The sequence below is a fragment of the Nicotiana tabacum genome, chromosome 14 (genome assembly GCF_000715075.1).
Source record: "Nicotiana tabacum cultivar K326 chromosome 14, ASM71507v2, whole genome shotgun sequence".
Classification (NCBI taxonomy): Eukaryota; Viridiplantae; Streptophyta; class Magnoliopsida; order Solanales; family Solanaceae; genus Nicotiana; species Nicotiana tabacum.
In genome coordinates this window covers 31,040,135-31,065,537 of record NC_134093.1, presented here as the reverse complement: position 1 = coordinate 31,065,537, position 25,403 = coordinate 31,040,135, and the positions used below count along the sequence as shown (strand labels likewise).

The 25,403-nt window shown below is 36.6% G+C and overlaps 1 protein-coding gene across 2 annotated transcripts; it reads left to right on the top strand.

Annotated features, from left to right (window-relative positions):
- Positions 1–15,364: 15,364 nt before the first annotated feature.
- LOC107800920 (ubiquitin-like-specific protease ESD4) lies at positions 15,365–24,848 on the top strand. Of its 2 annotated transcripts, XM_075229457.1 has the most exons (10): positions 16,050–16,186; positions 16,269–16,553; positions 16,831–16,910; positions 17,145–17,238; positions 17,321–17,419; positions 18,659–18,751; positions 18,830–18,949; positions 20,859–20,962; positions 23,628–23,700; positions 24,420–24,848. In XM_075229457.1, exons 2-10 carry the CDS (start codon positions 16,341–16,343, stop codon positions 24,480–24,482), a joined length of 939 nt encoding a protein of 312 aa, XP_075085558.1. In that variant the 5' UTR covers positions 16,050–16,186; positions 16,269–16,340; the 3' UTR covers positions 24,483–24,848. The 2 variants fall into 2 exon arrangements, with proteins under 2 accessions (XP_075085557.1, XP_075085558.1); XM_075229456.1 differs by having other exon boundaries at positions 15,365–16,553.
- Positions 24,849–25,403: the final 555 nt, after the last annotated feature.

The window sequence follows — 25,403 nt, the reverse complement described above, 5'->3', positions numbered from 1 at the left end:
TAGTCGGTTTTTTTTTTCTCGGTTTGACTCGAATTATCGTATTGGTGTGGTTTGTCGGTTTCATTTGTACACCCCTAGTTAGGATCCCTAAAGAGTGAAGTGCTTAAAATATTGTCTAGTAGAGTCAATGGTTCTCTTAAAACTAAATATAAATGAATTAATTAAACCGAACTTTATGAGCCGATTATTAATTTTCTTTTTAGTAAAATCATAGGGGTTTCAATACGCATCTACAATCAGATCTTTCTTTAAAATATTCTTATATAACAGTCATTCACTATAAAAGCTAATTTTTTTCTCGAACCAATTTTTATGTTATGTTATAATATATGTACTCTATAACAGCACTTCACTATATTGTATTTCCGATTGAATAATTTTGATAGATTTTATTTTTAAGAAATTGAAAAAATATCGGATCAGTTTGAATAATTATTTATGTATAAAAAATATTATATGTATTAAGTTTAAAAATAACGAAGCATTAAAATTTTTCCTTGGACCTTGGATGAATTCAGATAAAAATGGCTACAAGTAACACTCAAATCTACTACAAATTAAACTAAACTAATCCGGCAATTTTTAGCAGCAAACTACAAAGGTATATATTTTCCTCTCCTTCTTCCTTTTTATATCTTTGTGATATTTCAGAAGTATAGTAAGTCTATATATTTTTCTAAAAATATAATGATTCTACGCATTGTTTCCTTAGATTTTATGACTTTTGAACTGCAAATTCTCGATTAGCAACTCAATAACTGTTCTAAGATAGAATAATAGTAGTTGTGTCTGGTTTGGGAATGAACATCTTGCGTTAATGCAACGTCTGCCATGCAATTCAAAATCTTGCTTGAGCATAGCATATATGCAATTCCACAAACATATAATATTCTTAATTTATATTTATGTGTAATATTAAAACTTGTTGTTATCTTACACATAACAAATAAAGATGTCTTAATAATAGTGTAACTTTTAATACGGCTTTATAAAAATTAATTATCGAAAACTAACCGAATCGTATTAATACTGACGAGAAATTGAAATGATTTTATGATTCAAAAAGTCTAATTTAATTCTATACAATTGAATAATCAAAAAAATTGTATGATGCTAATCGTATAATATAACCAAAATCGAACTATTGATATTCCTACTGCAGCCTAATCATTTATTTATTGTCAATTCTTTATAAATCATTCACCATGCCTTCACTTGTGATCGAGTGCTAAAATTTGAACCCTCACCCTACTAGAAGTACTTTAATTGATATAAAAAAAAATCGAATTAAAATTATCCATTATATTTTTGACACTTGCAAGTTAGAAATCACTATTTTAAGTCTTGCTTTGCTTATCATTTCTTCGAGTCTAATGCTTAGTTAAGATGTAATATTGATCTATTAGGACAATATTCAAATGGTTATACAACTATTATTTATGTATGAAAAAAATGGTATATCAAAAGATAAATAGGTGTTTGTAACTACATTTTGACAATCAATCTCTCTAATAGCGTAACCTTGTTACTTGCTAAATGCATGTCATTGTCAAATTATTAACTTAAAAAAATATAGTATTCACCCTTTATCATCTAATCTATATTATCTATACTATATTAAAAGCACGAAAGCTCTTAGTGAAATGTCATTCGTCTTTTTTATCCTTTAAAAATAGATTTCATACTAGACAAAATAGTCATTTAAATTATTTTTCTAATATTTAGAAAAATCAAATCAATTAAAGTTTGTGCCTTAAATTATTCTTTATTTGAACTGGGTAAAAAAATCATAATATTTAAAATTTTAAAATCAATTAAAATAAATCGTTAAAAAGGGGGGGGGGAAAGGAAAAACTATCAATAACCACAAATTAACAACAAACCATAGGGAAGGATTAGTGGTACGTGCATTAAAAAATCGTTACTAATTTATATAGTTTTCTTTATGTGTACCAACGTAATATTACTTATGCTATTACGAGGAGGAAAAACATAAATGCCACAAAATTAAATGATGGAAACCATTGTAGACATGAACAAAAAAAATATGAGAGAGTGATTAATATTAGTTTGTATAATTTATCTCATATTATAATATTTGAAAATTACTCCTCAATAATTTCAACAAGTAACTATAAAAATATAAGAGAGACAATGTGATGACCCAAAATGTCATCTTTAAATTTAATAATTAATTCTGTGATTTAAGTACTATTTATCATTACTCGACTTGCGTGCGCAGTCCGTAAAATTTTTCCGGAAAGTTTTTATGTGAAAATGGATTAAAATATCAATTAGAGTTTTAAAACACAATTGAGTTGACTTTGATCAACATTTTGAGCAAACGGACTCAGATCAGTATTTTGACAGTTCCGGTAGGTCTGTATCGTGAATTGGGACTTGGGCGTATGTCCGAAATTAAATTTCGAAGTCCCTAGCCCGAGATATAGAATTTTGATAAAAAATTTAAAGTTTAATTTCAAATAGTGATCGGATGTCGAATTATGTGCAAATGACCCCGGAATAGAATTTTGATGATTCCAACAGCTCCGTATGGTAATTTTGGACTTAGGAGCGTGATCAGAATTTTATTTAAAAGTCCATAGTGGAATTAGGCTTGAAATGCCGAAAGTTAAATTTTTGGGAAGTTTGATCGAGGGGTTGACTTTTTGATATCGGGGTCGAAATCCGATTATGAAAATTTTCATAGCTCCGTTATTTCATTTATGACTTACGTATAAAATTTGAGGTCAATCGGACTTGATTTAATAGGTTCCGGTATTGTTTGTAGAAATTGAAAGTTTCAAAGTTCATTAGGCTTGAATCTATGTGTGATTCGTGATTTTAGCATTGTTTGATGTGATTTGAGGTTTCAAATAAGTTCGTATGATGTTTTAGAAATTATTGGTGTATTGGGTTGAGGTCCTGAGATCGGATGGTTAACGGATCAAAAGTGAGACTTAGCTGCTGCAAAAGCTGCTGCAATTTTTCTGCTGGAAAAGCTGTCAAAATCGGGCTGCTTGTCAAAATCGGGCTACCTACCAAAATCGGGCTGCCTGTCAAAATCGGGCTGCAAAATCGAGCTCCCTGTCAAAATCGGACTCCCTGACAAATCGAGCTCCCTGACAAATCGAGCACCCTCACAAATCGAGCTCCCTCATAAATCGAGCTCCCCTGACAAAATCGAGCTCCCTTACAAAATCGAGCTCCCTAGCGTAAGTTATAAAAACAGGGTACTTCGTCTCATTTGCCTTTTTGACGAATTAGAGCTTCAAGAGAGGCGATTTTGATATATTTTCAAGGAAAAATATTTGGGTAAGTGATTCTAACTTGGATTTGGTCAATATACACGAATATATCATTGTTTTCACCATTTAATTAGTGTTTTGAGATTGAAATTTGGGAAATTTTAGAAATCTCATAGAAACGAATTTTTGAGATTTCGGTGTTGATCCGGAGTTGGATTTGAGTGAAACTGGTATGGTTGGTCTCGTAATTGAATGGGTTATCGTATTTTGTAAATTTTGCCAGATTCTGAGACATGGGGCACACGGACAATTTTTGAGCTAATTTCGAATTTCATTGAAAAATGTAATATTTCCTTATGAAATTGATTTCTATATTTTTTGTTGACTGTATCGAATTAATTATGGCTAGATACGAGTCGATCGGAGTCGAAAAAACGAGGAAAAAGCATAATACTTGGTTAAATTGGAGCAAGTCGAGGTAAGTGACTTGTCTAACCTTGTATGGGGGAAATTTCCCCTAGAATTGATACTAATGTTATTATTGAAATGTATTGAAAGTCGTGTACACGAGGTGACGAGTGTGTATACGGGCTAAATGTGATAGATTATATTTTTAAATTGTGTAGATCATTGTTGCACATTTATTAAATTATTTTATCTTGTTATATTCTTCATCATTGATATGAGATATATATTTTAAATTTATTTGACCTTTTTCTGCTAATTATTTTACCTGTTTAATTGAAATTTGGTTTCTTTTATATTGTGCATTATTTGAAGGTTGATTTTCTTTAAATTAAATATTATTAATATGAAATATTTGATATTTTTAAATTTGATATTGAAGCAACGTATTAAAAATTTAAAATATTATTTTCCTGAATTATTTATTCTTGAATATTTTCGTAAGATTTTTTGGTACTCATTGTGATGGAGCCATGAGCTCTTTTATTGTGGAAAAAATATTATTGTTGGATTATTCTGGCATGAGCCGTGAGCTCTTTATTATTGAAAAATATTGTTGTTGATTTATTGTGGAAAATTAAAATATTTGGCACTTGAGGTGCAAATTATGATATATTGTGATATTAATATGCATGCGGTGGTATAAGGTCTGGGGTATTGAAATGCATGCGGTGAGATAAGGGTGGCTTGATACGTGTGGCTAGTAGGGGTGACTACTAGAAGTCATACGGTATGATAAGGATGGCTAAAACGCGGGATGCTATTTCGGAAAAAATATTTTCTTTAAATAAATCGTGAAGGCTCCCGCGGTGATATAAGGAAATGAGATATTGTGAAATTATTTATAATTTGGGACTACGAGGCGGTACCTCGGTAGTGCCCTTGTTAATATTGATTTATGGCCATAGTTGCCTTCGATTAATTGTTGTGATTTTCATAAAGTTGAAAGAAATTCTGTTTTGATTCCATGAGATATTATTTACAATTATTTGGTGTCATTAAATGTGATATACTATTTGATTCATTTTTATAGTTATTTTATCTTATTAAATTGTTTAAATATTTTTCCATGTCATTATTTATTCTCCAGTAGGGCCTGACCTGACCTCGTCACTACTCTACTGAGGTTAGGCTTGGCACTTACTGGGTACCGATGTGGTTTACTCATACTACGCTTCTGCACATCTTTTTATGTAGATCCAGGTATATCTTACCAGTCTAGACGTCAGTGAATTACCTGCGCACAGAGACTTCAAGGTATATCTGCCAGCGTTCGCAGACTCCGGAGTCCCCTTCTATCATTTATTGTTGCTTTCTTATTTGTCTTTAGATCTCGATATATAGAGACATTGAGAATAAAGTTTTAGAAGCTTGTAACTTATTTCTATCGGGTTTTGGGAGTTGTAATCATTTGAATTGTAGTTTATTTATTTTCAGATATTTATGATTATTCCGCATTGATAGGCTTACCTAGTCTTAGAGACTAGGTGCCATCACGACCTCCTACGAAGGGAATTTGGGGTCGTGATAAATTGGTATTAGAGCACTAGGTTCATAGGTGTTATGAGTCACAAGCAGGTTTAGTAGTGTCTTGCGGATCGGTACAGAGACGTCTGTACTTATCTTCGAGAGGCTATGGAACTGTTAGGAAATATTCACTTCTTTGATTCCTTATCATGCTCCTTTGTTGATTTCAAAGTTCTAAACAATTGTCTTTCTATTCTCTCATAGATGGTGAGGGCACGCACAACTGGATCTGATGATCAGACACCCGCGCCCCTTGTTGGAGCCGCAAGAGGCCGGGGTCAGGGCAGAGGCTGAGGAAGACCACGTGGTGCAGCCAGAGCACCTGCACGAATTGCTGCACCAGAGCTACCAGTAGCTCCAGTTGGAGAGCAGGACACCTGTTACTACTCCTGCACTTCAGGAGACGCTTGCCCAGTTTTTGAGCATGTTTGGCACTTTAGCTCAGGCGTGATTAATTTCACTTGCTCCTGCCACATCTCAGGCTGGGGGAGGAGCGCAGACTCCCGCCGCCCGTACTCCAGAGCCACGTGCCCAAGTTGACCATGCCCCATAGGTTATACCAGTACAACCAGTTGTCCCAGTTCGGCCTGATATTAGGACAGCAGTTTCAGAGGGGGAGCAACTCAGGCTCGAGAGGTATAAGAAGTACCACCCTCCCGCTTTCAGCGGTTTAACTTCAGAGGATGCTCAAGGTTTCCTGGAGGAATGTCATCGTATCCTTTGTACTATAGGTATTGTAGATTCCAGTGGGGTTTCTTTCACGGCATTCCAGTTTAGAGGAGCAGCCTACCAGTGGTGGCAGGCATATGAGTTGAATAGTCCCGCTGAGGCATCTTCACTCACTTGGACTCAATTTTCGGATATGTTCTTAAGGGAGTATGTTCCTCAGAGTCTTAGGGATGCATGGCGCACAGAGTTTGAGCAGTTGCGCCAGGGTTCTATGACCGTGTCAGAGTATGCGGTCCGATTCAGTGATTTGGCTAGGCATGCACCAGCCTTAGTTGCTACCATTCGAGAGCGGGTTCGTAGATTTATTGAGGGTCTTCACCCTAGTATCAGATACAATATGGCCCGAGAGCTAGAGATGGACATCATATACCAACATGTGGTGTCAATTTCTAGAAGATTGGAAGGTATGCGGACTCGGGAGAGGGAAGAGAGGGAAGCTAAGAGACCCCGAGATTCTGGAACATATAATAATTCTCGTGCCCCAATTGCAGCCCGTCATGGTAGAGGTTATGTGAGCCGTCCTATTCATTCAGCACTTCCAGCTTCTAGTGGTATTCCGACTACTCCCAGACCTCAGGTTCCCTATTATGCACCACCAGTGTCTTCTGTACCTCATGTACGGGGTGCTTTCAGCAGACAGTCTAGTCGATCAGGCCCGAGCCAGTCCTAACAGCCACATCCTCCGAGGGCTTGTTTTGAGTGTGGTGACACTCGTCATATTATGAGAGATTGCCCCAGATTTAGGAGGGGTGCACCTCCACAAATTTCTCAGGCCCCACCTATTCCACAGGGTCCTCAAGCTTCTCAAGCCATGATTACTGCACCAGTTGCCACTCCACATGCACAACCAGTTAGAGGTGGAGATCGGGCAGGTACAGGTCGCCCTAGAGGGGGAGGCCAGGCCAGATATTATGCCCTTCCTGCTAGGACATATGTCGTTGCATCCGATTCTGTTATCACAGGTATTATTTCGGTCTGTCATAGAGATACATCAGTTTTATTTGATCCAGGCTCCACTTATTCTTTTGTGTCATCTTATTTTGCCCCGTATTTGGGCGTATCACGTGATTACTTGAGTTCTTCTGTTTATGTATCTACACCCGTGGGTGAATCCATTATAGTGGATCGTGTGTATCAGTCGTGTTTAATTGTTATCAGTAGTTTTGAGACCAGAGTTGATTTATTATTGCTCAGTATGGTGAATTTCGATATTATTTTGGGCATGGACTGGTTGTCGCCCTATCACGCTATTCTTGATTGTTACGCCAATACGGTGACAATGGCTATGCCGGGTCTACCGCAGCTAGAGTGGAGAGGTACCTCGGATCGTGTTCCTAGCAGGGTTGTTTCATTTCTTAAAGCTCAACGAATGGTTGAGAAGGGGTGTGATGCGTATCTGGCCTATGTGAGAGATGTTAGTATTGATACTCCTACTGTAGAGTCAGTTCCTGTATTAAGGGATTTTTCTGATGTTTTTCCAGTATATCTTCCGGGTATGCCGCCCGACAGGGATATTGATTTTGGTATTGATTTATTATCGGGTACTCAGCCTATTTCTATTCCACCATACCGTATGTCCCCAGCAGAGTTGAAAGAATTAAAAGAATAGTTACAGTAATTGCTTGATAAGGGTTTCATTCGGCACAGTGTATCGCCGTGGGGTGCTCCTGTCTTATTTGTAAAGAAGAAGGATGGTTCTATGCGGATGTGTATTGATTATCGCCAGTTGAACAAGGTTACAGTGAAGAACAAGTATCCATTGCCACGTATTGATGACTTATTTGATCAGCTTCAAGGTGCCAGGGTATTCTCTAAAATTGACTTGCGTTCAGGCTATCATCAGTTGAAGATTCGGGAGTCAGATATTCCAAAGACTGCTTTCAGGACTCGGTACGGTCATTACGAGTTCCGTGTGATGTCTTTTGGGCAGACCAACACCCCAGCAACATTTATGCACTTAATGAATAATGTATTTCAGTCCTATCTTGATTCCTTCGTCATTGTGTTTATTGACGACATTCTGGTGTATTCCCGGAGTTGGGAAGATCATGAACAACACCTGAGGACTGTGCTTCAGATTTTGAGAGAAAGGAAGTTATATGTAAAATTTTCAAAGTGTGAATTCTGGCTTGATTCAGTGGGATTTTTGGGTTATATAGTTTCGTGCGAGGGGATCAAGGTAGATCCAAAGAAGATTGAAGTAGTGCAAAGTTGGTCCAGACCGTCCTCAGTTACGGAAATCTGTAGTTTCCTTGGTTTGGTTGGGTATTATCGCCGATTTGTAAAGGGTTTCTCTTTTATTGCTGCATCTATGACCAAATTGACCCAGAAGGGTGCTCCGTTCAGGTGGACCGAGGAACGTGAGGAGAGCTTCCAAAAGCTCAAGACAGCTTTGACTACAGCCCCAGTATTGGTATTACCTACAGGTACATGATCTTATACTGTATATTGTGACGCGTCGCGTATTGGTCTCGGCGCAGTGTTGATGCAAGACGGTAGGGTGATTGCCTACACGTCCAGACAGTTAAAGGTGCATGAGAAGAATTATCATGTACATGACATGGAGTTAGCAGCTATTGTTCATGCCTTAAAAATTTGGCGGCATTATTTGTACGGTGTCCATCGTGAGATCTACACCGATCACCGGAGTCTACAGCATCTGTTTAAACAGAAGGATCTTAATTTGTAGCAGCGGAGGTGGTTGGAGTTGCTTAAGGATTATAATATCACCATTCTCTATCATCCTGGGAAGGCCAGTGTGGTGGTCGATGCCTTGAGTCGTAAGGCGGAGAGTTTGGGCAGCTTAGCATATTTACCGGTAGCAGAGAGGCCTTTGGTCTTGGATGTTCAGGCCTTGGCCAATCAGTTTGTTAGATTGGATGTTTCCGAGCCGAGTCGAGTTTTGGCTTGCGTGGTTTCTCAGTTTTCTCTTTATGATCGTATCAGGGAACACCAGTATGATGACCCATATCTGCTTGTCCTTAAGGATATAATTCAGCACGGTGATACCAAATAAGTCACTATTGGAGATGACGATGTATTACGGATGCAGGGCATGCTATGTGTGCCTAATCTGGATGGCTTGCGTGATTTGATTCTCTAGGAGGCTCACAGTTCGCAGTACTCCATTCATCCGGGTGTTGCAAAGATGTATCAGGACTGGAGACAACGCTATTGGTGGAGGCAGATGAAGAAAGACATAGTGGGTATGTATCTCGGTGTCTAAATTATCAACATGTGAAATATGAGCATCAGCGACCGGGTGGATTACTTCAGAAGTTAGAGATTCCAGAATGGAAATGGGAGCTGATCACTATGGATTTCGTTGTTAGGCTCCCACGGACTCAGCAGAAGTTTGATGCAGTTTGGGTGATTGTGGATAGGCTGACCAAATCAGCTCATTTCATTCTTGTGATTACTACTTACTCTTCAGAGTAGCTGGCTCAGGTATATATTCACGAGATTGTCAGACTTCACGGTGTACCGGTATCTATCATCTCTGATCGGGGTACATAATTTACCTCACGGTTTTGGAGGGCAATACAGCGTGAGTTGGGTACTCGGGTAGAGTTGAGTACAGCATTTCACCCTCAGACGGACGGGCAGTCCGAATGCACTATTCAGATACTGGAGGATATGCTTCGTGCGTGTGTGATAGATTTTGGGGGTGCTTGGGATCAGTTCTTACCACGTGCGGAGTTTGCTTACAACAACAGTTACCAGTCAAGCATTCAGATGACTCCGTATGAGGCTTTGTATGGTAGGCGGTGCCGGTCTCTAGTGGATTGGTTCGAACCGGGTGAGGCTAGACTATTGGGTACAGACTTGGTTCAGGATACCTTGGAAAAGGTTAAGTTGATTCAGGATCGACTTCGTACAGCCCAATCTAGACAGAAGAGTTATGCGGATCGGAAGGTTCGCGATGTTGTATTCATGGTTGGTGAGCGAGTATTGCTCCGGGTTTCGCCTATGAAGGGTGTGATGAGGTTCGGGAAGAAGGGCAAGTTGAGCCTTAGGTATATTGGGCCTTTTGAGATTCTTGAAAGGGTTGGAGATGTGGCTTACAGACTTGCGCTACCACCTAGTCTCTCTGCGGTTCATCCGGTATTCCATGTTTCTATGCTTCAAAAATATCACGGCGATCCGTCTCATGTGTTAGACTTCAGCTCGGTTCAGTTGGACAAGGATCTATCTTATGTTGAGGAACCAGTGGCTATTTTAGATAAGCAGGTTCGAAAGTTGAGGTCAAAGAACATTACTTCCGTGAAGGTTCAGTAGAGGGGTCATCCGATTGAGGAGGTGACTTGGGAGGCCGAGCATGATATGCGCAGCTATTATCCACACTTATTCACCAACTCGGGTACTTTTTCTAACTCCGTTTGAGGACGAACGTTTGTTTTGGAGGTGGAGAATGTGATGACCCAAAATATTATCTTTAAATTTAATGATTAATTCTGTTATCTAAGCACTATTTATCATTACTCGACTTGCGTGCGCAGTCCATAAAATTTTTCCGGAAAGTTTTTATGTGAAAATGGATTAAAATATGAATTAGAGCTTTAAAACACAACTGAGTTGAATTTGGTCAACATTTTGAGCAAACGGACTCGAATCAGTGTTTTGACAGTTCCGGTAGGTCCGTATCATAAATTGGGACTTGGGCGTATGCCCGGAATTAAATTTCGAGGTCCCTAGCCCGAGATATGGATTTTTGATGAAAAATTTAAAGTTTAAGTTTATATAGTGATCGGATGTCGAATTATGTACAAATGACCCCGGAATAGAATTTTGATGATTCCAACAGCTCCGTATGGTGATTTTGGATTTAGGAGCGTGATCAGAATTTTATTTGGAAGTCCGTAGTGGAATTAAGTTTGAAATGTCGAAAGTTAAATTTTTGAAAAGTTTGACCGAGGGGTTGACTTTTTGATATCGGGGTCGAAATCCGATTCTGAAAATTTTCATAGCTCTGTTATGTCATTTATGACTTGCGTACAAAATTTGAGGTCAATCGGATTTGATTTGGTAGGTTCCGGTGTTGTTTGTAGAAATTGAAAGTTTCAAAGTTTATTAGGCTTGGATCTATGTGTGATTCGTGATTTTAGCCTTGTTTAATGTGATTTGAGGTTTCAAATAAGTTCGTATGATGTTTTAGGATTTGTTGGTGTATTGGGTTGAGGTCCCGAGGGCCTCGAGTGAGTTTCAGATGGTTAACGGATCAAAAGTGGGACTTAGCTGCTGCAATTTTTCTGCTGGAAATATTGTCAAAATCGGGCCGCTTGCCAAAATTGGACTGCCTGTCAAAATCGGACTGCCTGTCAAAATCGAGCTCCCTGACAAAATTGAGTTCCCTGTCAAAATCGGACTCCCTAACAAATCGAGCTCCCTGACAAATCGAGCACTCTGACAAAATCGAGCTCCCTCACAAATCGAGCTCCCCTGACAAAATCGAGCTCCCTTGACAAAATCGAGCTCCCTAACAAAATCGAGCTCCCTAACAAATCGAGCTCCCTTACAAAATCGAGCTCCGTGACAAATCTATAAGTTATAAAAACAGGGGACTTCGTCCCATTTGCTTTTTTGACGAATTGGAGCTTGAGGAGAGGATTTTGATATATTTTCAAAGAAAAACATTTGGGTAAGTGATTCTAACTTGGATTTGGTCAATATACACGAATATATCATTGTTTTCACCATTTAATTAGTGTTTTGAGATTGAAATTTGGAAAATTTTAGAAATCTCATAGAAACGAATTTTTGAGATTTCGGTGTCGATCCGGAGTTGGATTTGAGTGAAACTGGTATGGTTGGTCTCGTAATTGAATGGGTTGTCGTATTTTGTAAGTTTTGCCGGATTCCGAGACATGGGCCCCACGAGCAATTTTTGAGCTAATTTCGGATTTCATTGGAAAATATAATATTTCCTTATGAAATTGATTTCTATAATTTTTGTTGACTGTATCGAATTAATTATGGCTAGATACGAGTCGATCGGAATCGGAAAAATGAGGAAAAAGCTTAATACTTGATTAAATTGGAGCAAGTCGAGGTAAGTGACTTGTCTAACCTTGTGTGTGGGAAATTTTACCTAGAATTTATATTAATGTTATTATTGAAATGTATTGAAAGTCGTGTACACGAGGTGACGAGTGTGTACACGGGCTAAATGTGATAGATTATATTTTTAAATTGTGTAGATCATTGTTGCGCATTTATTAAATTATTTTATCTTGTTATATTCTTCATCATTGGTCTGAGATATATATTTTAAATTTGTTTGACCTTTTCCTGCTAATTGTTTTACCTGTTTAATTGAAATTTGATTTCTTTTATACTGTACAATATTTGAAGATTGATTTTCTTTAAATTAAATATTATTAATATGAAGTATTTGATATTTTTAAATTTGATATTGAAGCAACGTATTAAAAATTTGAAATATTATTTTTCTGAATTATTTATTCTTGAATATTTTCGTAAGATTTTTTGGTACTCATTGTGATGGAGTCGTGAGCTCTTTATTGTGGAAAAAATATTATTGTTGGATTATTCTAGCATGAGCCGTGAGCTCTTTATTATTGAAAAATATTGTTGTTGATTTATTGTGAAAAATTAAAATATTGGGCACTTGAGGTACAAATTGTGATATTAATACGCATGCGGTGGTATAAGGTCTGGGTATTGAAACGCATGCGGTGAGATAAGGGTGACTTGATACGCGTGGGTAGTAGGGGTGACTACTAGAAGTCATGCGGTGTGATAAGGATGGCTAAAACACGGGATGCTATTTCGGAAAAAATATTTTCTTTAAATAAATCGTGAAGGCTCCGGGGGTGATATAAAGAAATGAGATATTGTGAAATTATTTATAATTTGGGACTACGAGGCGGTAACTCGGTAGTGCCCTTGTTGATATTGATTTATGGCCATAGTTGCCTTCGATTAATTATTGTGATTTTCATAAAGTTGAAAGAAATTCTGTTTTGATTTCACGAGATATTATTTGCAATTATTTGATGTCATTAAATGTGACATACTATTTGATTCATTTTCATAGTTATTTTATCTTATTAAATTGTTTAAATATTTTTTCATGTCATTATCTATTCTCCAGTAGGGCCTGACCTGACCTCGTCACTACTCTACTGAGGTTAGGCTTGGCACTTACTAGGTACCACTGTGGTGTACTCATACTATGCTTATGCACATCTTTTTATGCAGATTCGGGTATATCTTACCAGTCTAGACGTCAGTGAGTTACCTGCGCACAGAGACTTCGAGGTATATCTGCCAGCGTCCGCAGACTCCGGAGTCCCCTTCTATCATTGATTGTTGCTTTCTTATTTGTCTTTAGATCTCGATATATAGAGACATTGAGAATAAATTTTTAGAAGCTTGTGACTTATTTCTACCGGGTTTTGGGAGTTGTAATCATTTGAATTGTAGTTTATTTATTTTCAGATATTTATGATTATTCCGCATTGATAGGCTTACCTAATCTTAGAGACTAGGTGCCATCACGACCTCCTACGGCGGGAATTTGGGGTCGTGGCAAAGAAAGGTGTTGGACTATTGACACGAATAACTTTGCAAATACAAATATCAAAACTTAAAAATTTGATTGATTTTTAGGCTTGAAAAACATAATTCTAAATAAAATTATAACTATAGTCAAATATTTAAAACTTGTAATGAATTAATATTACTAATTTCAATCAACAAAAGATAAATCATTTCTTTTAATAAGAATACATATTAAAATTTTGAATTAACAAATTAAAAAATAAATCACATTCAATTTCTTTCCAAATTCATCATAAGTAAACCCTTTTTTTCAGTTGACAAAACTTTTAGATAAAAAAATTAGATTTTTTTTATAGGAATAGCATTTGTGGTGGAAACAATAAAAAAAATAATGCAAAATCGATTATAATATAGTAATAAGCATCAACCGCAAAATCCTATAAAACTCTTGAATAAATTCATACATGGAAAGTTAAAAACAAAAAGAGTAGATTAATTAGAATGTAGCGGTTGAATTTATTGTTGTGATAGTAATTTAATTTTTTAATCTATTGGAAATAACTTATATGGTATTTCTTATATACTAAAGAAATAGAACAAATTGTATTTTGCTCGTGAGCAAAAATAAGGCCTCTTCTATCAATTGAACGAGATGATTAATAACTTATATGGATAGAGTTTTTTTTTTTTTATTTTTTGAGTTAGCTAAATAGTATCAACAATTATCATATTTAGAAACTTATAATTTTTAACTTTAACTTTTATTTTATAACTCAACCATAATAATATAATATTTATGTAATTCTTTGAAATATTATATTTATTGTATATGGTAACACGCGCAACGCGCGTACTTTAATAGCCTGTTTGGCCAAACTTCTAAAATCAGTTTATTTTGAAAAGTGTTTTTCTCAAAAATACTTTTTAAAGAAGTGCTTTTGGTGAGAAACAATTTGTGTTTGGCTAATTAATTTGAAAAATACTTTTGAGCAGTAATTAGTGTTTGACTAAGCTTTTGAAAACTGTTTCTAAGTGTATTTTTATCAAAAATGCTTCTTAGAAAAGTGCTTTTAGAAAGAAACTATTTTTTTCTGTTTCTCAAAAATGCTTCTGCTTCTCTTCAAAAGCACTTTTTTTCCTTCCAAAAACTTGGCCAAACACCTCAATTTTTGGCCAAAAATGCTTTCGGCAAAAAAAAGCACTTTTAACCCCCCTCCCCCCAAAAAAAAAAGCTTGGCCAAAGAGGCTATAAGACCAGTACTATTAAAATACTTTGCATACATTTAATTAGTGGAGTAATGATACACACATCTAAGGACCCGTTTGATCATATATTTTACCAAAATAAATTTGGATTTTATTTGGCAAACACATGTTTGCCCATAGATTTTGCTTACATTTTGGCAAAATTTCAAATCCCAAATCTTAAAACCAGCTGGTTTTGGGCCAAAATATCACTATTATATTTTTTAAAAATTGCCCCAAACTTTTATATTTTATAAAAGAGCCCACCATTTATTATTTTATAACAATATTATTTCGTTTTCTCGGTCACCTGATAGTGTATCATGTACTTCATTATAAAAATAATAATTTTGTATCAAATTTATTTATATTCAGGACTATGGTTTGCGATAATATAATGAGTGTAATTGTACTGTTGGGTATTTGTGATAGTTTTTAGAACTTGTGAGTATAAATCATGTTTCATGTTTTTCCAAAATAAATTTAAAAAATATATTTTGAAAGCTGATATCCAAACACATTTTCATCTTCAAACCAAATTTCGCCCAAATCTAAATTTCTTTTGTTTTTTTGAGTAGAAAACCTCCCCCCCCCCCAAAAAAAAAAAACAGAAGTGAAGCATAATTTGTTGGAGCTCTAAACAAGGTCTTAAAAGTGAAAAATCCAAAAGAGCAAAAAGGTTTTCTCCAATTCCCCACCCAATCGCGAAAGCCCCCGAACCCTTTCCCCATACAATTAATTTCGTCGAAATTCACCCCGCCCTTTCATATTCTTCTCCCCTTTTCCTCTCTGAATGAATCCGTAATAGTATCATATTTTGTTCTATCTATTGAACTTTCGCCGTTTGTATTTTGGGATGTCTCTCTGTTTTCCTTTTTTTCAATTCAACATTGTGAAGTGATAATCCATTCCATGCATACATGATTTCGCAAAACTTGACAAATTTCTACTACTTCAATGGGGGCCTTAACAAGTAATCGAAAGCGGGGTGACGATTTTTTCACCTTGAATTACAAAACTCCAGCTTCAAACGTTGACCCTCACATTTCCAAAAAACCTAGGCTTTCTATGAACCAAACAACTCAAGATCACAGCAAAACATCAACAGTCAAAAGGCTTTTCATAAAATACCCATCTTCCATTACTTCCATTAAAAGAGAAATTCATGCTCCTTGTAAAAGGCCGTCTTCTTCAAGATTTGGAGGTGGGTCCCACTCAATAATGGGGAATTTCCTAGTTCAGCAGTTATATAGAGCTAAAAGCAGCGCTTTTAAAACCTTCAGGTACTTGAAGAAAAAAGATAAACAAGTGGTAATAAACGTTGATGGTGATGATGAGGATTCACATGTTGAGGAGTTAGGAACTGGGTTTGTTCCAAAAACGGGTCTTTTTGACGGGTCGGGCCAGATACGGAAGGAGAGTAATGCAAAAATGGGTCTTTCTAACGGGTCAGGTGGGAGATGGAAGGTGAGTGATGGTGTTATTGAAATATTGGATAATTCTGATGATGGTGTTGTTACGGATGTGCAGCTTCAGAGTTCTTCAGTTGTAACAGTGTCCGATGGCGATGTGAATTTGTTGAAGGTGGAGAATGCAGAAAAGATGATGGATTCGCTATCTTTGAGTAATAGCAAGTTTGATGATTCATCTTCGTCAGCATCCTTTGTTCCTTCGTATAAGAAATTGCTGGATTCAGCTGAGAAAAGAAATGATAATTTAAAGAGCCTGCAGTTTCACATTCAGTATACTGAGAAACTTCTCGAAACATATAAATTGTTGAGGCCTCAAAAGAAAGATGAACAATATGTTAAGGAGGTAATATTGCTGCAGCCTTTTTTTTTTGGTAATGTCGTTTGCATGCATTCAGGGCTTATTTCTTTTGTGATATAACAACAGTAATCCAGGTATAAAACACATGCATTATTAATACAGCATTTGGTTCAGTTTAAATCTTTGCATTACTAAATATGCATTACTGAAACAGTGTTAGATTTTTGTGTAAAACTCTGCATTCCTAGATCCTTGTATATAATGTCATTGGTATGCATTAGCGCGTATGACCTTATGGTGTGTATGGTTTAATGACTTGCAGGATGTGATTATAGAACCCTTTGTGCAACTTGATAAGGAGGAAAAGGCTGAAGTTTCTCATGCTTTATCTAATTATAGCAGGTATAACTTATTTAAACTTCAATTTTCTTTTCAAAAGGCTCCAACAACAACAACAAACCCAGTATATTCCCACAAGTGGGGTCTGGGGAGGGTAGTGCATATGCAGACCTTACCCCTACCCAGCGAAGGTAGAGAGGTTGTTTCCAATAGACCATCGGCTTAGATCATTTCAAAAGGCTCCAATTTTCAAAATTAAAATTTCTTCATATGTTTCTCGTGGACTTATTTTTGCAGGAGTAAGGTTTTGGTAACCCATGAAAACTCCAATATAGATATTACTGGAGAGATATTGCAGTGTTTGAGACCCAGGGCATGGTTGAATGATGAGGTATTACTTCATGTCAGTTACTTAGCTAAAATACTGGAATGGAAATGGAGTTAGGGAATGATGAAGTTTTCTTCTTTTGCAGGTCATTAATGTGTATCTTGAGTTGCTAAAAGAGAGAGAGAAAAGGGAGCCCAAAAGGTTCTTGAGATGTCATTTCTTTAACACATTCTTTTACAAGAAGGTCAGTCCTTTGCCTTGAAGCTCAAAATTTTGAGTTTCAAAGTTATTCAGTTGCTGGCTAGGTTGCAGTCTATGCTTATCAGCTTTTCTAGGTTTATATCACTTGTCTTCTTTTCATACCATGAATGTTTTTCATGGCAAGGGGTAATCTTATTTCCTTTATCTTTTTCTTTTTTTTTCTCATCTTGCATTTCTTTGAATTGGAGTTTGTTTGGCAAAGTTGTTGAAAGTATCAGCCTAGTATGGATTTACATAAGATACACACATAAAAGTTACTAACCATGTTTTCACCTATTCTGCTCTTCACTTTACCCGGAGAAGAAAAATTTCACTTTAATCGTGATACCCGAACCATAGATTGGCATGTTCGATCATTAATCGTTTCTGTCCTTAGTTGAAAACTGATTTTTTAATTCTTTCCTTTTCTCTCCTGATGACCCCTGGAATGTACATATATAGCACTTTCTTTGTGCTGGCCTGTCACTAATACTAACTTAGAAATAATGAAGATGCTCATTGGAATGTACTAACTATTGCTTGCTCCAACATGAAATCTCGCCTGAGTATCAATGACCATGTTTCCTCTTGTTTCTCTTTAACCTTGCCCTCGATGAGAAGAAAAGTTCATGTTTTCTATTCTTTTATCACACGCTCCTATCTCTCTTTTATTTTTTTGATAACCGCGGTGTCCGGGCCAGCTTGTGCGCACCTTGACTAATTCCACTTGATACGTGCTACCTCCCACTAGCAATAGGTACTGGGTTACTCTATCCACTGAGGCTTGGACAGATAGGAAGAAATCACATAGTGTTTTTGTCTCCGTAGTGAAGAAATCTGCAAGGATCATGATTTGCAATTATTTCATCACCAACTTTTTCTTGCCACAATTTATTAATAAGTATTTGTTAGTTGCTATGCGGATCTCTGTAGAGAACCTTGTTTCCAATCTGATTAATGTATGCTCTACGATGAGTGGTCTGTTGGTTGACACCGTCTGGTTTTCTCCCTCAAGTTGGTCTTGTAATTTTCTTGTTAATAGCCTCTATAAGATGTCTAGCATGTGCCCTGAATTATCCTTTTTATTGAATATCATCACATCTTGCTGGACGAGGTTGCTATGTCAGATAGTGTTATCACCTCCAAAGTGACGTCTGTGTGTGTAAAATTCTTATATTAAGTTTCCTACAAGGAGAAGGTTATATCTGCTAATTGTTCTTTTGGACATTTTCTGCAATTTCAGTTAATCAGTGGCAAGGGAGGCTATAACTATCAATCTGTGAAAAGATGGACATCCCAAAGGAAGCTGGGGTACTGCCTCTTTGAATGTGATAAAGTAAGAATTATCATCATTCATTCATACTTTTGTTTTGTTGTCTATTGTATATTGATTGATATGTCCTAATTTACTTAGATTTTTGTCCCTATCCACCAAGAAGTACATTGGTGTTTAGCTGTCATCAACAAGAAGGATGAAAAGTTCCAGTATCTTGATTCACTTGGAGGAAGAGATAATCAAGTACTGAGAGTGCTGGTATGTTTTACATCTGTTTACCAGGAAATAGTTTTTTCAAATGAATGCACATGTGACAGCGTTTTCAAATCTTATCCTATTGATTTTTCCTGACTGTACTGTGCAAATGTAGGTTCTATGCAGTCTACCGCATAGACGCATACTACTATTATTTCTATAATTGGAGACTGAGTAGGCATAAACACATTACTACATGCATTAAGCCTTTTTAATAAGGTAGTAGTGATGAGGTCTGGGCAACACTCTTATTAGAAAAAGAAGAAGTTAGTACTGATGATGGTAGAATTTGCTGGTTAATAGTGGATGAAACTAGATGGGAGATTTTAATCTTGTTTATGTTGCCTCCTAAGCAGTGTTTTAAAAGGCGTGGACGTAAGGCGAGGCGTTTTACATATGCCTCAGCGAGGCGTAAGCCCCGAGGCACGGGGTGTAAGCCCCATAGGTATTTAATTTTTACTATTTTATAAAATAATATAATTACAGTAAATATTTATAAACAGGTAAAATTGCATAAAAAATGAAGAAAACTATAAATATGTGAAAAATATATATATAGATGTGCTTCATCCCCACAAAAAAAAAAATAGCGCACGCTTCATCCCCACAAAAAACTAGTCAAAACAATCTATTATACGCTACTTAGAAGCTCAAGTAACTTGAGTCGAAAAGAATAAAGTTTTCTATATGGAGGGACAAAAAGGATGACTAACCTTCAATTTGAACTTTGAACTTGCAGGTATGAAGGATAATGTAGTTCTCTTTGTATTTGTAAAAAAAATTGAATATTTTTTGCTTTTGGGAGATATTAACAGATTAGCGGACAAGATAAAGAATTGGAAAAGACCATGAATTGGGGCTTCAATCAATAAAAAAGGAATTGACTTTTAAATTTAATACATTTCAGTTCCTTTTTAAAACTTTTGAGTAATTACCAAGCTGAATTTTGAAAATTTGGGTATTATATGAAGGACTTATTCAACAAATTTTGTTTTAATTTGAAAAAATCTCTGGGGCTTACGCCTCACTAAATAAACTCGCCTCAAACGCCCGGGCGTACGCCCCGAATTGCTGGGCCTCTTGAGATTTTCGCCCCACTCCATCGCCCCGGGGCATTTTTGGTGCGCCTCGCCCCAGGGCTCGCCCCGAAAATGCCTTTTAAAACACTGCTCCTAAGCAGATGGGATTGCGCTTTGTGTTGAATTGCTATTCATATCCGTTCGGATCACATGATCCAATTGTTTAGGCTTTTGACATGACCAGTTAGGTGTAGATAAGGTCATCCTCTTCTCTTGTCACTATTTCGTTTAATTTGCTGATTCTTGCTTTACTGTTTCCATTCGTTTTGTTTTCCTTTTGTTTTAATCCTGTCTTAATCTCTTCCCAGTTTTGGATGTAATATGCTGTCAGTTGTACCTGCGTGTGATCCTATACCTAATTCCTGATGAAATTTGGTAGTGTGGAAGAAGTTTCTTGAAAAGAAAATGAGAGATACTGAAAAGGGTTGAGGGGTGGGCCCATTATCCACCGGTTTCTGAACCTTGCACCACTATCTCTTGGGGATTTCATGGTTGTCTAAAAAAAATAAAAAAATAAAATAGAGATAGGCCATAGTTTTTTTTAAGAAAACACATTTAGTCTCTAGTGGAATCTTACCATAGTCTAGTACTAAAATGCAGGGAAGATACTGTAAGTTTCTTACTATGATACCATGGCATTATGTCCTGCTTATTTTTGTAGCAACTAGCAACACTACTTGCAGAAAAACCAAATGAATGAAAAAGAAAAACTAAAAACAAGAGCTCCTAACACTGGTTGCTGCAATTTGTTTTTGGGAAAAAAGAATCTCATGTTTATTGAGGTTTTGTAGAAGGATGTCATGATCTGTGGAAATTGGAAATTAAATGTGCAGACTAGATACTTCATTGACGAGGTGAAGGACAAGAATGGGAAAGATATTGATGTTAGCTCGTGGAAGCAAGAATTTGTTGTGGACCTCCCAGAGCAAGAGAATGGGTGCGTAATACCTGAATCTTCTTTTTATTGATAAAAAGCATGATACTTTAATCTTATTGCTCTATCAGTTTCTTTCGACATGTTGGAGGCTCATTTATATATATTATTCTTCCTATGTGCTTATCCAAAATAAAAGAACAAATCTTTCTATGCAAAGTGCAACCTCATTAGTTAATTGGGCTTTGTTGGAGTTTACTCAAGCATTTTCATAAAACTTAATTATGTTTTCATTTTTGAAATATAAATGACAAACAATTTCTGTAGTTTAACCCTGAATTTGCGTTTCCTTTTCTATGGCTTGTTGTCTATAAGTATCTGAGGAGATCAGTTTTTCTTGGGACCTCGCCAAAATTGCTTGTTAAGTTGACTTTCTATTGATAGTTGTATTTTTTATGTCTCTTTTAAAGTCGTGAATAGTTCTCATTCTGCTAATACTTTGCGAACCATTTATCCCATGTAAACATAGAAATCATGTACATTTAAGGAAGTCTAAATACATAGGCGGCCCCTTAAACTTGCCAAAGAGTTTCATTTGGACACTTTAATTAATGGTGTTACCTATTGAACACCCGACTTACGTTGAAAAATGTGCTTATTGAACACATTTTTGGCAGTCAACCAAAATACTTAAACCCACGAGTTTCACACATTTGACATAAAAAATGTAACCAATATGAAATAGACATGTTGGAAAAAGGAGTGATGTGTCAACTGAGTCCCATTCTACCCCATCCCCTTCTGTTCTCATTCCATCCCACCGTCAATTTCTTCTCCCCGTCTCTTTCTCTCTCCAGACACTCCAATTGCTCATCTTCTTTGATCCTTCAATCCCTTTTTCCTTTTCACATTTGTAGTTGGAAAACCTTAAGCTTCCTCGGAGGAGGGTCATCGGAAGTTGGTAGGAAAAAAATAAGTGAAAAAAAAGTTAGAAGAACTTGACCGGAAAAATTCAACTCACAGGCAAAATCTCTTTCCGACGAGAAACTTTAGGATTTTGTTGATTCTTTTATTGGGTTTGATGACATGAAAGATTGTGAGTACTCAGAGGTGGGCGCGATTTTGTGGGTCTTTGGACGAAATGGGGACAGCAATTCTTCATTAGTTCTACTTTTTTTTTTGCCCTTTATGGACATTTGTTGGCCTTGGAAGGCAGCAAACTTTTGAGCTAATTGAATTTAGTTTCTTTCAGCACTTCCTTTTCTCTATCTACATAGATGAGCCAGGCGTTTTAATTCTATAGCCCAGACTTGAGAACTATGAGATGTTGACCCGATAAAATTTGCAAAAAATTATTTTATCTGTGCAGTGTGCACCCTCAATTTTATCATCTATAGATCTTGCATGTCGATTGAGCTTCGGCCATATTTCCGGCAAGAAAACTCTTTCTATTTCTGGCCAAAATTGTCTCTCCATATTTAGATTTTCAGTAGTGATAATTTTTTGTTTCTATACAAAGGCTCATTTGAAGCCGACGGGGTATAATATTGTGGAGGTGGTGCGGCAATAGGAGGACGGAGTTGCAGCGGGAGAGTTGAGAGGTTGATTTTGCGTGGAAACATGAAATTTCTCATCTGTTCACACGCTCGATTTTGGGTGTGAAACAAGCACTATGCCATGTCAACACTACGTGTTCAATAGGCACATTTTCAATATAGGTCAGGTGTTCAATAGGTCACACCTTTAGTTAAAGTGTCTAAATAAAAAAATTTGGCTAGTTCAAAGGTCCGTGGTCCTACTTCTATTTGAATAACATGTTATTTATGGCAGATTGGTTATATTTTAATGCTATTAAGTTAACTTCCTATTGACAGCCAGTAGCCGTATCTGTGATGTCTCTTTTAATGTCATGAATAGTTCTCGTTCTGCTAATACTTTGCGACCCCTTTATCCCATGTAAGCATCACAATGATGCTCGTCTAAGTAAAGATGGTCATTGTAATGCTACAGAATAACATGTTATTTAGGGCAGAATGATTTTAGTTTTAATGCTTTAAGTTGGGTTATGCCCGCTTTAGATGAAACTTACCATTTCCAAAGTATGCATAGTTTTCTTAATAAGGTAAAGGTAAAGTCCAAAGTATCCTTCTTAAAAATGTTATATAATGAACCACCAAAGAAAAGGAAAATAAGGAGTGGAGCAGGCCTATGGGGCTGTGGGATATAGCTTTAGCCTTTACATAAAGCATATCTTCCACAGTGAGTGTTCTTTCTGATGTGTGTGTATCAGCAAAGCTAGGAAGGGAGAGGCTACGCTTGAAGGGGAATGAGGGTGGCCCTGAAACTTCCTCTCTTTCTAATATAAAATATCTATAAATTTATTTAGCTCTATGTTTTTTTGTTAAAAACACTAATGTTAGAGGGCATGGATGATAATTTAACTTTTTGTGCTTTTAATGTTCTGATAGCAGAGGCTAACGGAAGGAGAAAGCGATCTAATGAAACATCAAACTAGAGGGGTAGATGTATTAAGTTTTGTTAAACTAGTGTGAAGGTCTAATTAACTGACCATAAATTTTTTTACCATGGTTTGCCCAAACTATTTTTCAGCTGGTTCGGGTTACAAGAAATATGAAACAACTTTGTATCTCTATGCTTAATTTATTACCGACTTCTGTTCATTAAGTTTGTTGTCTGGTCATACTGATAAGATATGCACTATGAACAGGTTTGACTGCGGCATGTTCATGCTCAAGTATGCTGATTTCTACAGCAGAGATATAGGACTCTGTTTTAATCAGGTAAACTGATGTGCTGCAATGTCATTGCAGCTTTGGATGAAAAATGAAAAGTGACAAGGCAAACCGGTTTCTAAGTAGGAAGGGAATATAATAATATCATTATATACACACATACACAACACACACATGTATGTGTGTATACTGTGTGTGTGTATATATATACACATGTTTTAGGGAGGTTATTATACTAAAATTTGCCACTTTGGGTTTCATGATACAAACAATATGACTTTTGATCTATCGGTGCTATCTGTGTTAGAATGCGAAAAACTTCTCCAGGAACTGTATATTGTTCACTGCTTCTCTTCTCTCTCTCTTCTTCCCAGAAAAACCTTCTCTGTTGTTTCCCTGTTTTGGAAGTTGGCCGATTTCTTGGCCATGAACAACTCCATAGCTTGCCTATTCCTTCCTACATGTTAGTACTTTTTTGGACTATAAAGAATTCCATCTCTACCATTCGGATGAAGGGGGCTGTCATTTTTTCCTGGTAAGTCTTGGCAACAAGCAGTTAGGATGTCCTAGTTTTTGGAAGCTTAGTTTTCCTACTTTGCTCCATGTTCTACGTGATAGAAGTTTTTTTTCCTCTCAACAACAACCAAAAAAAGGATACCTGGGGCCTGGGTGGGTGGGTTGTGGGGTGTGTGTGTGTGTGTGTGTGACATTTTCTGCAGGAAAACATGCATGTTGAAACTGTAAACAATCTTGTCCTTTTCTTGTAGGAACATATGCCGTATTTTAGGTTAAGGACTGCCAAGGAGATCTTAAGGTTGAAAGCAGAGTAAAAAGTCCTGAACATGCTCTTTGCTGCAATGTTAAATATCCTGTGTCAGCAAAGGATGACTACATAGTTTGTTGGAATGATTGATGCATTGCTAACAATTCCATGAAGGCCTTGTCTGATTTGTCTATTTGGTGGTTTGAGATCCTAGCAAGCTAGTTACTGTCTGATGAAGGCGTGATTTTGTAGGTTGAGGTTGAAAGTGCTTTAGTTTTTTTCCTTCTTTTTCCCTTTCCTTTTTGTGTAGGTCTTTACAGTTCTCACATATAGTATCTGAAATCAACTTTCTTTTGGAGAAATCTCAGAAGTTGTAATCATGAGATTCTATCTATTTTCATTAAAGAAATGAAAATTCAAGGTTTCATTTGCATGATCTGGTATTTTGGTATGTATAGGCATGTGCAGCACGCGGTTGGTTTGCATTGTATTTGCTGTGACAAAAAATTCTTGTCATCTGAAATCAACTGGTGTTAATTTTGTACTTGACACTCTGTTTTGGTGTCTACAAGTGTGCTTATTCAGTTGATGTTTCGGTTAGCCTGTAAGCTGTACTATGCCAAGGGCCAGAACTAGCAAGCTTGCCTTCTTGGTTAGGATCACTTTTTCATTCCAGAGTCACAATAGACGAGTGTACATTCTAGGAGTTGTTTGGCATTTCAGAGATTTATATGTTTAGAGAACATACAAAGTTTTTAATAATTTTTATTTGTACGTTTGTAAAGGTTACAACATTAATGTATTTTCTTTCCTCACGAATGCAAAGATTCCTATTCTTCAGTTTGATCAACTAGTTATATTCTTTTCGCTAGGAATAATTGACTGACTTCAACATTAGCAGGGAGTGGGTCAGTGAATCACCTCACCTACCTGCTACCTATGTTGCTCGGGCACTCCAAAAATGTCAGTGCGTGCATGTCGGATCCTC